The following is a 16,137-nucleotide window of genomic DNA, read 5'->3' as shown; positions in this document are numbered from 1 at the left end:
TATCAAAATCTCCACAACACTATTAATTGTAAGAGATTCTTTAAGAAAAATCTCTATTGCTTAAAGGCCATAATTATTATATTTGTAGTTTGATACGAAGGATAATGTGCTATTTCCTTGTTCAGCAATTAGTTTTTCTACATTGTTCATTTCATTATCATTCATTTGGGGAACTGTCTGGTGCCCCACTGCAGATCATTAAAGGTACAAAACTAGGACAAACAAAACCCAAAGCTTAATATGTAACAGGGCTAGTAGCCCCAGGAAAGATGAAATCACTTAGTAGTAATTATTGTGTATATTATTACTTCTATTTTTTTTTAAACATACATTACAAAACATCTTAGTAAATACTGTGTCAGGTAATGGATTAGTGGAGATAGATCACAGACTAGGCAGCAGCAAGCACTTTGCAGAAATTGTAAAGAAATTCTCACATACAGAAGCAAATGAATAGTATAAAAAAATAACTGTATTACAGTTGCCTTCAACAGGACAGAATGTGAACAAAGTCACATCATCAGGGGCAGCTGGGTTTGTTCTTAATCCAGTGATTTATGCACAGCTCTTTGGAAAGAAAATTAAAATGCTTGATGTAGAAATACATGAGAATAAAACCTTCTACCGTAAACAATTCTGTACATAGAAAGTGTATTCCTTGAGATCTGGCTTCAGAGCTGTAGAACTCACTCCACAAACTAAGAACTTCTACAGGCTGATGATCTTCTAGTCCAACTGCCCTTCCTAGGTTTTACTTAAATATATGAAGTCAAAGTTAAAACACTAACAAAAGACAGTCATATATTTAAGTGATAGAAGTTTTAAGGAAAAAAAAAAACCTATATGAACTAGAAAACTTTCCAGATGATAGCAGCCTCCCCAGTAAATGAAAAATCAGGATGGAGGCCGTGACGTAAGATGGGGGGAGGATCAATGCAAAATTGTTTTTCCTATTCAAGGGATACAAACGTCAGATCCAAGAACCTGTATCACAAAGATCCAACCTTTGAAATCCAGATTTTTAGTCTGTGGAGGATAAAGCCTTTTTTTTTGTTCTTATTGTTTGGGGTATTAAAACCAGTATGTGGTAGACTGCTACAGGATGTTTCTACACTTTTAATGCAGTTTTTCTGAATGGAATTTCTAGGACTAGAAAATAAAATTACAGTTTAGTTGGGGAGTATATCAAGCTTCACAAACTCTGCATTACAAACTCTCACATGTTACAACATTTTTTCAACAGCTAGTTTCTACTGCGTAATTGAAATATGAAATAACTTAATGGTATAAGGGACTTCCAGAGGTCATGCGGTCCAACCCTCTGCAAAAGCAAAGCCTCTTTAGATCAGGTTGCGAGGAAGTTACGCACCTGATACGCGAGTCATGCACAAGTAATCTTAATTGCCACAGCAAGGCCGCGCTGGCTAGCATGCATTTACATTCACTTGTATCAGCAGGCACCAAAGACAAACCCATGGCTCTATCACAAAGTACTTGCCCCCCTGCAGCATGAGCTAAACCAGCCTGTGCAAATACCGTAAAATTACAGTTAAATCGATAAACTGCTCTTGAGAAGTAAATGCAGAGAGACTCTGGTGTACCTTTTGAATTTCTTGCTCTCTTTCTGCATGTCTGGTCTCTATATGCTTGATTTTCTTTTCTAGGCACAAAAAATGTTTCATTTCAGGACTCTGGTTCTCCTTAGCTTCTCTCAGCTCTTCCAACAATTTTGTCACCTACAGTTTGAGAGAATCGATGAAAATTGTTACCATTGTGTTAAGCAGTGTATAAAACAGATTCCTTTCAAAGTATATTTGCGTTGTTTAATTGTTCCATTCAAAAGCTGCAGAAAGGAAGACATAAAAGAGAAATCTTTAAAAAAATAAAAGCTTAAATAGGGACTCGGGGATTTTGATTATGATCTTTCATTCATAAGTGGCCTGAGGATATGAAAATCTACTCCTATGTGATAAATCCAATCCTGTTCATAATGAGTTATGAAGTGCTTATTCACAGTCAATTTTTACATTCTAAACATACGAAAAAATTAATTGAGAGTATTATGACTAGATGTTCTTACACAATCCCTTCTCACACCCTGGATAAAGACTGAATCTAAAATGTACCAGTGTATTTCTAAGGAATAAATTAAGAAAAGGCATGCTGCTGTCAGACATGATTACAAACCCCACTTGGTCTAACAACTGCCAGGTCAAACCAACTCTACCAGTGACTTACAACTGATTTCCTAATCCTCAATAAATTCAGGTAAGCTTTCTTATAAAGCCCTGCTGTTTTATTCTCATTCTTTGCCTATTTTAAGTAACGCGATAATTCTTCATTTAACATCCTAAGTCATCTTTGGTCACGTTCTTAATGTGTATAAGTAAACGAAAGTGACAGCTTTGAGATGTTTATCCTTTTTTATAACCCTTAGCTTCCCGTACCCAGTATATTTGAGAACTTCTAACCCTGTTGAAGCACGCAGCCATCCTTGGCTCTCTGCTGCCAATTCAGGTAGCTGGAAGCATTGGGTCTTCATAAGATTCCTGGGAAGCGACTCCCAGACGGCTTACTATTTCCATTTTTAACGTGGTTTTCTAAAATAGCAAGGCCTATGTTACTGCATTTTTGCCTGTGCATTACTCCAGCAGCTTTGAACCTGTGGGGCAGTTTCAGCCACATTTGTCAGACAAGCTTCAGAAGTTCTTGTTTCGTAAGGTCTGTGAAACGTCGTGTCTGCTGTGTGGCTGCTAAGTTGCCCCACTGAAGGGAAGTGCTGCTGATGTATGATCTCAAGTACATAATTAAACACAAGAAAAATTCATGCAGGAAAGATGTTACGAGGGGAAAAAAGCCCCAGGAGAAAATAGGTTCCATATATTTTGCCAGCAACAGAACTGTGTTAAATACAAAGCTGTGTGCTACATGCAAGTTGTTATGCAAGAGAAGTGTATAGTTAATGGAAAACATCCATGAACAGCATTCCCAAAGTCAGTATTCAAGTAACAATCTTCCAGAAAGCCTCAGAAAAAATGTTTGTCTTTTTTGAGGTACCACCATTTTAGACAGAGAACTCAGTCCTATTACAAATAGTAGTGCTTTTCCCTACCATGACTAATTCTGTTTGCAGGTTTAGTTACCTTCTTTTTTTCAGCTCAACTTACTTAACCACTTCATGCTTAAAATGTATTTTATAAGCGGCACAGCAATCGTGCTAGAGGGGAAAAGCAAGGCTTTACTTTGACATTTCTCTCTACAGTTCTGCAATGATTTTTGTAACAAAGGCACTCCATTACATTTTCTGAAACGCCAGCACCTTGAACTCAGCCTGTAATGTATGGATCAGATAGGATGATCATTCTCTTTACCATCACTGTCATTAATAATCTGCAAAGCAGTCACAGAAGAAACAAACCAATAACATTTGTCTCGTTGTACTCTTGCCCTGTTTTCCCAGGAGAAACTATTATATATACTGGGCTCACTGGAGCAAAACAAGCTTTGTATGGAAAAGCAGCAGCTATCATAATATGAACCCAAAGCCTCAGCCTTTATTCTGCAAATAAAGAGCTTGTTTAATAGATTTTTTTTCTCTCCTTACAAACCCTCACTTTTCCATAAATATTTAACAACAGACATGGAATTTTGCATGGGTAAGATAAATACTGAACGAGTTTAGTGAGATTAAGATTAATTAAGTACGTACTAAACACATACTGACGCTTCTCTCATTTCTTCTAAATAAGGGCAGCAAACAAGATTAAGTGTCTAGAGTTCTCAGTCCCCTACTGAATAGGAGAATTCTTTTTAATAACTCTTGCACATTAATTAGTATATTATTAAAATGAAGTTAAAATTAGCCATTTTCATACATCAAGGAGACAGTGAATTAATTGTAGGCACAATGCTAAGAGAAGCTATATCCTCTGCCTGAACAGGAGGTGATTAAAAAAAAAAAATAAAAAAATTGGCAGCACTTGAAGAACAACATAAGTATAGCCGATAGGTTCAAAAAGCTTGAGCTAAAACACAGACAGCAATTTTACACAATATTAACACAAAAATGAAAACACAAACAAGTATAATTTTTAGATTATATGCTATTAATAGAAGATTAGGGAAAACCTAAATACCTCTCTCAAATACCAGTGAATTTCAGAAGAGCTATTACAACTAACCTCTTCTTAGGAAGACCTTAAGTTTCATAGATGTTGAAGGAGAAAACCAAGACTATAATTGCCTAAGTCACTTTCATGGCAATGAACGATGAAACAAGGAAGACTTTATCTGAACAAAGAATTTGAAAGCAATAATAAAATATCCTCTTAATGAAGTCCTGCGGTCTATTTACTACCCATCACAACTCTCAGAGGCTATGAATGCTTGGATTAACCTGCTGATCAATTTTCATACAGATGTCAGACATGTCTAACAATTAAAAATAAAAATAATAAAAAAAAGAATCAGAGGTCAAAGTTCCACCTTCTGTTCTGTTTTGTTCTCTTGTTTGCATTAGAAAAATATATTGCATTCCCAAACATAACTGATGTAGAAGCAACCAAGATACTGTTTCTGAGACTTATTTTACTACTTATTATTTGAGGCTCTACAAGGATGAAAGTGACAAGTCTTTTGTTACAGCAAGGTACACCCAATCCAAATTCAAATGTACCTCTTTTTGTAGGAGTTCCTCTCGCATCTGTGAAACTAAAAGGGCTTCCTGATGTCTCTGCTGTTCGCCGATTTGTTCTTGGAGATGTTTTATTAATATCTACAAAAAGATTAAAAATAGTTTGTCATTAACATAAATACCCATGACAACATGTGAAAACCTGTGCAAAAAGGAAAAATACACCAAAAGCACGATCAGTATTGTCGTACCAGAGGTATAAGTGATGCATGTATTAGCAACACCTCTAACACGTATGCATGCACACTGTTTAACGACCCTCTGTGTGGACTGTTAAAGAGCACACCCGTACATATATAGTGTATGAAAACAAGTCTCAATCTTCAAGTTACTTTCCTCAGTTAAAAAAAGTTCTGAAATAATCTGAATGCAATAGCTCTTTCTACCTTCATACGGTGCGTGTAAAACTTGTCCCAAAATTTTCATGCACAAATATAATTACAGGCCCAGGTCCTCATGGGGTCTTCAACCACCCTGATACCTCCTGAAGGAACGACAGAGGACGGCATAAGCGGAACAGCTTCCTGACCCAAGTGAGAGAGGAGCCAGTGAGGAGAGGGACTCTGCTGGGCCTTGAACGCACAAGCACAGAAGGGTTTTGTGGGGGATGTGAACATCAAAGACAACCTTGGCTGCAGTGACCATGAGATGATGGACTTCAGGGTCCCGAGAGGAGGAAGCAGGCCAAAAAGCACAATCACAGACTGCAGGAGAGCTGACTTTGGCCTCTTCAAAGACCTGCTGGAAAGAGTCCCATGGGACGGGGATCTGGGGGGAAGAGGGGCCCAAAAAAGGCTGGTTGACGTTCAAGGATCACCTCCTCCAAGCTCAGGGGACGTCCATCCCAACAAGCAGAAAGTCAGGCAAAACCACCAGGAGGCCTGCGTGGACAAACAAGTAACTCCTGGCAAAACTCAAACACAAAAAAGGAGCATGCAGAGCGTGGGAACAAGGACAGGTCACCTGGGAGGAACACAGAGACACTGAGCACGCAGAGATGTGGTGAGGAGAGCCCAACCCCACCTAGAACTGAACCTGGTCAGACTGGCAAAGGCAACAAGAAGGGCATCTCTAAGTACCCAAGTGGCAAACAGGAGACTAGGGAAAATGTGGGCCTGCTGATGAATGGGGCAGGGGCCCTGGTGACCCGGAACATGGGAAAGGCTGAGGTACTGAACGCCTCCTTCACTCGTCTTTACCAGCAAGACTGGCCTTTGGGAATCCAGCGCCCCAGGGACTAAGGGGCAAGTCTGGAATGAGAAAGATACACTCTTAGGGGAAGAGGGCCTGGTCAGGGAATATTTATGCAAACTGCACATATGCAAGCCCACGGCCATGACGGGATGCAATGATGTGTGCTGCCAGCAACTGTGAAAACGGGCAAGAAGGAGGACACAGGGAACTACAGGGTAGTCAGCCTTGCTTCAGTCCCTGGGAAGGTGATGGAGCAACTAACCCTGCAAACCTAGCAGGCCCATGAAGGACAAGGTGGTGATCAGGAGCAGTAAGCATGGATTCTTAAAGGGGAAGAAGTCATGCGTGACCAACCTGACCACCCTCTACGATGACACAACTGGCCTGGCAGATGAGGGCAGAGCAGTGGGCACGGCGTAGCTGGACTTCAGCAGTCAGGCTTTCAACACCGTGTCCTGTAAGACCCTCGCAGAGGAGCTGGTGAAGTACGAGCTGGGTAAGCGGACAGCGAGCTGGATCGCACACTGGCTGAAATGGCTGGGCCAGCGGGTGGCAATGGGCATGATGACGTCTAGCTGGAGGCCAGTAACTCAGGTGATGTGATGTGTAGAACTGTCAACTCTGGGTCCAATCCTGTTCAACATCCGCATTAGTGATCTGGATGATGGGGCAAAGCGTACCCTCAGCACGTTTGCTGATCACATAAAAATGAAGGAAGCTGAATACACCAAAGGACTGTGCTGCCATCCAGAGGCTCCTCGACAGACTGGAGAAATGGGCTGACAGGAACCTCATGAACTTCAACAAAGGGAAGTGCAAACTCCCGCTCCTGGAGAGGAACAACCTCAGACACCAGTATATGCTGGGGCCACCCAGCTAGAAAGCAGCTTTGCAGAAGAGGACCTGGGTTTCCTGCTGGCCACCCATTTGAACAAAAGGCTAATGGTATCCTGGGCTGCATGAATGTTGCTAGCTGGTGGACAAAGGTGTTCCTTCCCCTCTACTCAGCTCTGGTGAGGCCACACCTGGAGTACTGTGCATGGAGCTACTCGAGAGAGTCTGTAAAGGGTCACTAAGACAATGAAGGGAACTGGAGCACCTCTCATATGAGGAAAGGCTGAGAGCACTGGGACTGTTTAGCCTGGAGAAAAGGCGGCTCTGGGGGTTTTCATCCTGAAATCCTGAAATACCTGAAAAGGTTCAAAGCCAACAGAGCCAGGCTCTTTCCAGTTGGTATCCAGCAACGGAAGAAACAGCAAAGGGTGCAAACTGAAATACAGGAGGTTCTGCCTGACCACAGAGAAAACTTCTTCACTGTGAGGGTGACCAAGCACTTGTTTGGATTTCTAAGCCCATAAAGACACTGCAATCTCCCTTCTTGGAGATACTCAAAAGCCATCTGGGGCTGGTCCTGAGCACCTGGCTCTAGATGACCCTGCTTAAGCAGGAGAGTTGGACAGGATGACTTCCACAGGTCCATTCCAAACTCAGCCATTCTGTGATTCTGTGAATACTGTACCACAGGCCCTTTTTAAAAACAACATTCTACTTCAAAGAAAGCTAAAGTTTATAGTAATATAGAAAGAAATAACTTTAATAGATTATCTATATGTAATGAGTGTATCTACTGTATCTTACCTCTTGTGTTGAAATTCTGCTGTTTAGTTCAGCTACTTTAGAAGCAGAATGCTCCTTTGCATGCTGGCAAATCATCTTCTCCAGTTCCCTCTGATGGGAAGCTTTCAGAGATGCAATGTATTCTGCTGTGTCTTCCTGTATCCTGAACAGAGTGAAGGAAAAAAAAAGATTTAGTAAAGCAGTTACAGTTCAAAAACGTGGCAAATTTTCTCACTTGAACACATAACATATCGAAAGTGCTAAAGGTGGCATACCTTTGAAATTTCATATATTGCAAGATAGCACCACCATTACTTCTGCTGCTCTGGAGGGACATCAGGGTGGGAAGCTTACAATGTTGGCTATTTGCCTCATTTAATTAGAGGCAGCTAGAATACAGAAAACTCACACAATCTTTTTTTGGCTCCTCTTATGAAAAATAAGGAGCGAAAATAGGTGCTTTTAAATCAGAACGCAGCTGACCTGTTTCAGGTATCTATTTTAGAACAGGATGTGTTGCAATCAAATATGCCTGTTTCCTCTACTTTGACTGTGAAGGGATCTAAGGGAAATGAGGCAAAGTGTAAAGTTTCTACGGTTGGTCAAGTAAATCCCACTGAATGCATACCCCAGTTTATGTGTACCAAATATTAACGCTATACAATAAAAATTTATGGAGGACATTGGCCAAGTATAACCTAGCTTCATACATGGGCGACATGTTAATATGTCACTTCAATCCTGTATCAGCCAACATTTTAACAAGGTTTTTTGGAGGAACACATTGAGAATTTACCTTCGTATATTATTTTCAGAATAAGCCAGTGTTGCCTGAGACTTCACCCTCTGCTGGTTCATTTCTAGCGATAATCTTTCTAGCTCCTCTTTCAGCTGTGCATTTTCTTGCAGAACTTCTGAGAGATTAGGATCAGAAAAGGTGTGTGGTTGGTATATTTTGTCATCGTTGAAAATGCTTAGGAAGGGTTCACTGTTGCTGGAAATCCTTTTATCTGTTACTGAGGTATTCTTTTTCAAGATGTCTGTAGAGTTTCCCTTATTATTGGTTTTATTTCTTAAATTATTATCCGACAACATCACCATCCTTTCTTTTTGAAGAGTCTCCACAGTTTTCGTAAGGTCTTCTATTTCTCTATTTTTGGCGACCAGTTCTTCATTTAGTTTTAGCAGTCTGTCTTTTGTGTTACCTTGTTTCATTTGTGAGCCTGCAGACTCCAAGTCTTTATAATCCTTCTTACTTCTGAGTTGTAATTGGGAATTTTGACTTTTAAGGTTTTCAATTTCTGCCTGGAGGTTTTTAACGGTGATCTGATGGGTCGTCTTTAGATTCAGAAGCTCCTGTTCAAGTTCTGTAGAACTGGCTTTATCACCATTCAGTTTTGGTGATTCACTCATAAATTTGTAGGCAAGTAGTTGCTCAAGCTCTACAAGTCTTTGCTCATATTGTATCTAAGGGAGAGGAGTGGGAGGAGGGGAAGAAAAAGCAGTTTCCTCAAGTGTACTTTTATTATTAGCTCTTTCTATTATTATTTAAAGTTACTGCACATCTGAAGCAAGATTTCACAAGACAGGATATGCATCAGTATTACCGACAATCAGTTCTGAAATTAACGAGTAAAAAAAAAAAATATGTGAAGCAAACTTAAGTCTGATGCAAAACAGAATTACTCAAAACATTTACTACAAAGTAATCCTCTACTCACAATAAATACAGTAACTATAGGAAAGAAAATTAAATTGACAAGAAACTTTCACTTTTATATAATTGAGTTCTCTTCAGGTGTTACCAACTCAGACAAAGTAACAAAGTATAGCAAGCAGTATTTAATTTTTTAAATATCTGTCATTATGTATTTGTCATGTGTAAGTTTTCAAACATTAATGTCACATGCTCAAAACTGTACTTCACATTTTTAAACAAATTCTTTAATTCTTTAACAGGGTAGATCTTTATTTATATAAGTATGAATTCAGAGAGACACAGATTCTTTCTTCCTAATAAGCTAAGGAAAACCTAACTCTTCTTAATAGCCTGGGTAGCCTCTGAGGAAAGCACGATGAGTTATTCACATGGAGAAAAGGAGGAACAACTGGCCAAAGCTTTCCTTTCCTGATCATAAAGCACTTGTGCAGTTCACCTCTTCCTTGAAATAAAATGCCAGACTTCCGTGCTTCCTAACAAAAGTCTTCACACTCGCTATCACGTAATTTTGGGATAGAATGTTTAGTGTTCCCAGACATTCTCTGCAGAAACGCTCAGTCAGCAGACCTCTGCAGCCACAGCCTTGGGTACAGCAAGGAATCAGGTAAGTAGCCTTAGAGTAGCCTCTGACCCACAGGATGAAACCCACTTATCTTAATTGTAAGAATTAAATTATTATGCCTCAAGAATTTGCCCTCCCAGTTTCAATACTACCGTAACAATTTTAATCCTCTCTTTATCTTGGGTCCTGAAGCTATTGAAGTTTTGGTTATAAATTCTTTGAGTATTTTTTTCCCTTGAATGCGGTCTTTGCCATTAGTTTTCACCACTACTTTGTGTTAGACCTCAGCAACCTTGTGGCTGTTACTTGCAGAGAAGACTACTCAACAAGCCGCCAACTTTTACCTTTATTTTTTGAAATTGTTGTTCCATGGCACGGAGACTTTTTTTAGCTTCATCATCTTTACCTTCAAGTTCTGTTTCTAACTTTTTTATTCTTCTCTCCAAAAAATCAACCGTGTTTGTTTTAGCTGAAAGATCAGTAGTTTTCTCAGCAGCAGCAGCAGCATAAATCAAAGCGGGCAAAGAATTTGGATACCTTCTTTTTAGAATTCCTTCCATTTCTTTGATCTATCAAAAAGAAAATTCAGTCAGAAGTCAATAAGAATAAAGTACTAATGAAAAGCGAACAGAAATAAGTGACAAAATGTTAGCAAAAGTAATCCACTTAAGCTGGGTACAGAATGAAATCTAGAGATGCATATGTTAAGAATTTCTTTTTTAACTGTTTACTTTTACTACTGATTGACTTCTACATCATCTTAAAATATTGCTCTGGTCTTCAGACTGTCTTACATCAAATGGACCTTTTATTTATTTTCTTAGCACTTCAGCTGTACACCTCTTAATGCTGTTAAAGTAATCTGCCTTTTTCCTGGACTTACATTCACGTTCTACTTTTCCAACTGGTAGGGAGATATTTCATAACAGTATTGAAATTATTCTCCCAATAACAGACTATATGCTTTTTATTTTGGAGTCTGCAATAAAATAAAACTAGCACCTTGCATGCAAGGCTAATAACAAGCCTCTCTTATCTATGGATAACATATTCTTCACATCAGAATATTGCAGAGGCTCTTTCCTTTTGTCCCACATCCCTAGTAAATGCAGCTGCCATCTCCTAAAATTCAGAAAGGCCCACTTCCATCTGAGTTTTGCTCAGTAGAAACAGATTTCAAGGTCTCTACTCCCCAGTTTTCGTGATTCTTGTAGGAAACCAGTAAAACATAAACCCCTACCCTTGAATCAACTTGATTGAAACTGATCATAACGTTAAGGGACTACTGAAACAGACAGAAACAGCCTTAGAAGATAAAACAGCAAGCTTGTGTGTGCCTTTGCCCTCTTGCCTCTTTCCAAGCAACTCTAAACACTATTTTAATGTTAAGGGATTTTAAAAGGCGTATCAGAAATAGCTTGTTAGAACATAGTAGCAGAAGAGCTCTTTGGAAGTTAGTAATTGCATCTTTTTGTGTTAAGAGTATTCCATAGCAAAAGTTACTTTATCTTAGTGCTTCAATTAATGCTTTATCCTTATGAAAGGGCTGGTAAGTATTTTAAGAGACCTTATCTGAAATAAAGGTTAAATGAAACACAGTTCTGTTATTGCATACTTGTCGCTCAAGATCCTGAATTCTTTTAGCGTCTGCTGCTCTGTCTCGCAAACGTTTCTTCTGTTGCACACACTGATCTCCAGCTTCAGCTCTGAGCTTCTCAACCTATCCAATTTATGAGAAAATAAATTGAAACATATTCACAGATACTGTCCTGTAGTACAGAAATATTTCAAACACACACAATATAGTGGAATTATTCTGCAACTTAAAAACTGGTAATGGTAACTTCTGTACTAACTGATTCTTCAGGTTCTTAAACTAAGTTACAGCTTCTATAAGCCACTTAAGAACAAAGGAGCTGAAACTAGCTATGGAAATTGAGAAGAGAACTTCAGCTCTGGCACATTCTTGTCTTCAGACCAGTAAATCTGCCTCTTTCTCCATACTTCCAGTATACAGGCTTGGTTAATAAACTGTAATATAAAGTCCTACAGCACGTTACAAGAATTCAGGGTGAGTTAAGGAAATAGTCTGTGATTTGCAAAGCTATGCTCTGTGATGGGAAATAGAAACAGCCAAAAAGCAATGTTGTGTTGTGCCTAAATAAATGCTAACTCCCAGGATCAGGGGAAGGAACTGTATAGCTAACGCTCCTGCACTCCCGTAAAGCCTGGCCACAAAGACTCAAAGTTTTAATCTAAAATTGAATTTCCTACCTTTATCAGCCACTATTATCACTGTACAGGGTTATTATACCTTTTATAGTTGGAAGTATTGCTATCTTGATTTCTTGCTCATATTGGCAATGTTAGCATAAGTAATGCTTTTACGCCAGCATAGTTTGACTAATCTGATCATTGTTTTTAAACACCAATCCATCCTGAAGAAAACGCAAATAAAAATATTTTCTTTCACAGCAATGGTATGTTGATCAAAGTTGGATATGGTGGCATTTAAAGGACTTCCTTGCCTTGCTGCTGTTCAGAAGCACCCCTTTAATCTGTGAGCTCTCTAATAAAATGCCATGAAAAAATTCCAAGATCAGTTATATTTTATCATTGGTAAAATTCTTTATTTCTACGAATCCTAAATCAAATCTGATAAGTAGGCAGTGCAAATCTCAGGACTATTTCCAATTCATATATTAGTTTTGCTTGCTTTATAATTTGAGTGTTTTGGCTTTTTCTTCCTTACTACAGCAACCAGATAATTTGTATTGGAAACGGTACTTAAGAGAATAAGTAAGTGTTGCCTATGATACCATGGAGTAAAAAGGAAAAGAGAATGACAAGAGGGCTGTTCCAAGTTGTTAATGTGACAATTTACTTCCTTTTCCTAGTCAATAACTTTTCAGGTTTTAAGGAAATGCATTACATTTGTTTCCGGAAGCATCGTCAAGATGTCCAGTAGAAGCAAAACCAGGTTTTAAGCATTCTGCACTTGCAACTCTCACTGCGTAAGTAGTAATATCAATTTTGTAGAATCCACATTTGATTCAAAGGTTATGAAGATTTACATGTTTTTTCTTGAAAAAAATGGCATTATTATGAACAGGATTACATTATACTCATCACTAAGAAATAATTTTAAAGTTCTGACTTCTAAAGATAAAGCTAGATATTATCACCTCTAGTTTTAGTCTCTCAATTTCTTCTCTTGCATCTTTAAGACGAGCTGCATCTTTATCTAGAAGATCTTGATTTTCTGCATACCACTGAAGTCTTCTTTTTAAATGAGTAATCTCCTGTTTGTACGATTCTTCCATAACTTTAAATTCGTAAGACTTCTCACCTACAAAAATTTAACATCCTTAGTATTATTAGTAATTACGTATTGAAGAATTAGCCAACACTATCCTCAGCACATTTCATACATTTACTCTTTTCACAATCCTGTTACCGCAGTAAAGTTTTAAAACTAGACCCTAATTAGGACTTCAAATGCAAGAGTATTTGAAAAAACAAACTTTCTTCTCTCATACATCGAAGTACTCAACGATTTACAGTTTACCACAGAACATATTTAAAACAGAATCCCAGGGGGATCTATTCTTGATCACAATTCTAGTAAACAAATTTTCAACAACATGGATTACAATACAAAATATATGCTTAGATATAGATCGATCATACTCCTGTCATTGAGGGATAGGGCATTTTGAGAAGAGACATGCTGGAAGTGAGAGTCCAGTTTCTGGCCCTTTCTCATTAAGAAAGCTGAAGTGAAACTGGAAAGAGTTCTGATAAGAATGTTGAAAAAAGTCACAAGGCATAAGTTATAGGTAAAAAAATGGGCAAGATCTAAATAGGAGACCAAAATGCAACATAGTGAAACTCTTCTTATGAACAGAGTTGCCATATAAATGGAAGCATCTGTTTTCCATGTCCAGTGGAAGACGGGCAAGAAATCAAACTTAACAGGCAACAGTGAGTTTGGCTAGGTACAAGAAAAGTCTTTCTAACAGAGTGCCAAAGGTACTGCAGCATGTCCTTCACTGTACGCTTTTATGAGAGGTTTAGACAATGTTTGGAAATAGTCTAGATGCATTTGACTTAAGTAATACTCTAAAAAGAAACAAGTTTTAGTTATTTATTTAGTGAAGCAGAGAGTAGGCAAAATTATTCAACAAAATGAAGGTGCTTTACCTAATGTAGATGCAATCTGGACTTTTGCTAGATCTCTCTCCTTCTTTGCTTGTCCCAAGTCTACCTCAAGAGCTTGCTTATCTTGTTTGAGAAGTCTTATCTCTTCTTGTAATTTAGTTTCTTCCTTCTGAGTTTTAGAGAAAACAGTAAGACAACTAAAACTAAACTGTTTAGTAAAACTAAACAGACATTGTCATGCAAAAAAAATGAATAGGCTCTTTCACCATGAAACGATTAAATCACAACAGTTGCGTCAGACCACACCAGCAATGAGGTTTCCTAATGTTGCTATTATTTCCAGGCCTTGCTATAGCACAGCATGGGAAAACTTAGCTTAACATTAGAAAATTATTTTTTTTAGTAAGTCTTACATAACTGTCTTCGAAGTAGAAAACATCTGCCTTTTGAAAGGGTCAATAAAGAAAATAGCTTTACTTATTTCTAAGACTCAAGACTGTAGCTTAAATGGACAGATATATTGTCCAACAGTTCATCTTATTCTATTTCTCACCATTTTCTGCATGCACTCTGTTTTGTTTGTTTATATATCATCAGTAGCACACTTCAAGTCTAAGTAGGATGAAAGGTCTCAGTGCCAGTGCCACCTCTGGAGATGGAGGCCCTTGTCCTAGGGACACAACAGGAAGCACAACTGGGGGACCGAGATTTTGGGGCCAGCCAGTAAACAGGCCAAGTACCTAGGGCCAGCATGCACACAGATGTGTGTTACTGCTAGCAAACTCCTGTCCTGATCTGCTGAACAGCATCAGGCCATAGAAGCTTCTTGTGTTTCCAACAGTATTGCTTGCATTTCTGCGGTGCGAGCAAAGGCGCTACTCTCCGTGCTATCTGTGTGCCTGACCATGTTAGTGTGGTGTGTGTGTCCCTCTCCATCTTTGGATCTTGTGTCCAGTCTCATTACTTGGCTGGTCCCAAGGGCTGGGAAGTGTAGCAACAGCACCTATGAGGCTGCAACTAGGGATGGCCCTGGAGTCTTACGAGCTCTAAGTCAGCACTATCAGACCAGGAATACCAGGAACACCTCCGCTGGTCCTGAAGCTCCCTGGATCCAGATCTTCCTTATGACCTACCTAACCAGTTGTTGTCTTTTTTTTAAAAAACACACACACACACACCCCACCACCACCACAAAAAATAAACCAGAAGAAGCATCTTTTAATTTCTGGTCTAGCTATCAGAGGAAGTATGTACCAGAACAGTCAACCTACTTGCAAGTAAGCAGAGCAATGGAAGTACCTGAAAACCTTTAATTTTAACATGAAGCTTACTAAACATCCACCCTCAAAACCACAAGCATTTGCAGGAACACAAAAAAAGTTACATGAGTCAACAAGAAGATTCTTCTCACTCTGGCATTCTTTTCTAGAACTTACTCTGTAAGAGCAGGGATAAACATCCTTCTGGATTTGTCTTATGCAGGAAAGTTATAGAGGTATCACTACTTCCTGCAAGCTCTCACAAGACATTTCAGAATTGCCAGTAAACAGGGCAATGTTGCACTTCTTTCAACGCATGTCTCAGGGGATTACTTCTGAAAGTTCATTTGATGAGACATTTGTGATATGAAAGTGTGGCAAATAAGCATGATCCACTAGATTTACATTATTAGTCTACAATATGGATGGTTATGTGTTGTAAGAACACATGAAAAAAGGTTGGTATATACCTACCTGTGCTGCTCGAAGCTCTGAAATCAATTCTGTGAAACTCTGATTTCTGGCTGGTTCAGAATCCTGCACGATTTGTGATTGGGTATTAATCTTCTCTATCTTTTCTCTAAATGACAACAGCAAAACCAGTTATGCAATGTGGTGACCTGGCATACTAAAAAACAAGCCCCCACCCAGTACCATGAAGTCAATCCGTGCAGTCTCAAAATAAAGAAAGAAGCAACTATGCAGTACACATCTTTACACCAAAAAATTCCACCTGTAAGGCAAAATCTTCTCACCTTGCACAAACTTGTTTGTTGGGACTACACAAGGGAGTGAAACAAAACCTACTCTGCATCAGTGGAACTCATGTACAGGTCTCTCCCAAGCAAAGATTTGTAAAATAGGAGTACATGCAATTGCTAGGTTTTTTCCTCATTAGTAGCAAAGGATACATACACTGCAGTGAATCTAA

The 16,137-nt window shown here is 38.9% G+C and overlaps 1 protein-coding gene across 9 annotated transcripts in view; it reads right to left on the bottom strand.

Annotated features, from left to right (window-relative positions):
• The window catches only part of CEP162 (centrosomal protein 162), a 47,529-nt gene that overhangs the window by 1,757 nt on the left and 29,635 nt on the right, over positions 1-16,137 (bottom strand). For all 9 annotated transcript variants that reach the window (XM_040597289.1, XM_040597290.1, XM_040597292.1 and 6 more), the window contains 9 exons: positions 15,681-15,786; positions 13,990-14,116; positions 12,972-13,135; positions 11,402-11,506; positions 10,131-10,355; positions 8,301-8,971; positions 7,526-7,667; positions 4,676-4,774; positions 1,602-1,736 (listed from right to left, as the gene is read on the bottom strand). In XM_040597289.1, coding sequence (XP_040453223.1) covers positions 1,602-1,736; positions 4,676-4,774; positions 7,526-7,667; positions 8,301-8,971; positions 10,131-10,355; positions 11,402-11,506; positions 12,972-13,135; positions 13,990-14,116; positions 15,681-15,786 — 1,774 coding nt within the window. The remainder of the gene's footprint in view (positions 1-1,601; positions 1,737-4,675; positions 4,775-7,525; positions 7,668-8,300; positions 8,972-10,130; positions 10,356-11,401; positions 11,507-12,971; positions 13,136-13,989; positions 14,117-15,680; positions 15,787-16,137) is intronic.

Source organism: Falco naumanni, chromosome 6, assembly GCF_017639655.2.
Source record: "Falco naumanni isolate bFalNau1 chromosome 6, bFalNau1.pat, whole genome shotgun sequence".
Classification (NCBI taxonomy): Eukaryota; Metazoa; Chordata; class Aves; order Falconiformes; family Falconidae; genus Falco; species Falco naumanni.
The sequence above is the reverse complement of the archived record's forward strand: the minus strand, read 5'-3'. Positions and strand labels throughout refer to the sequence as shown.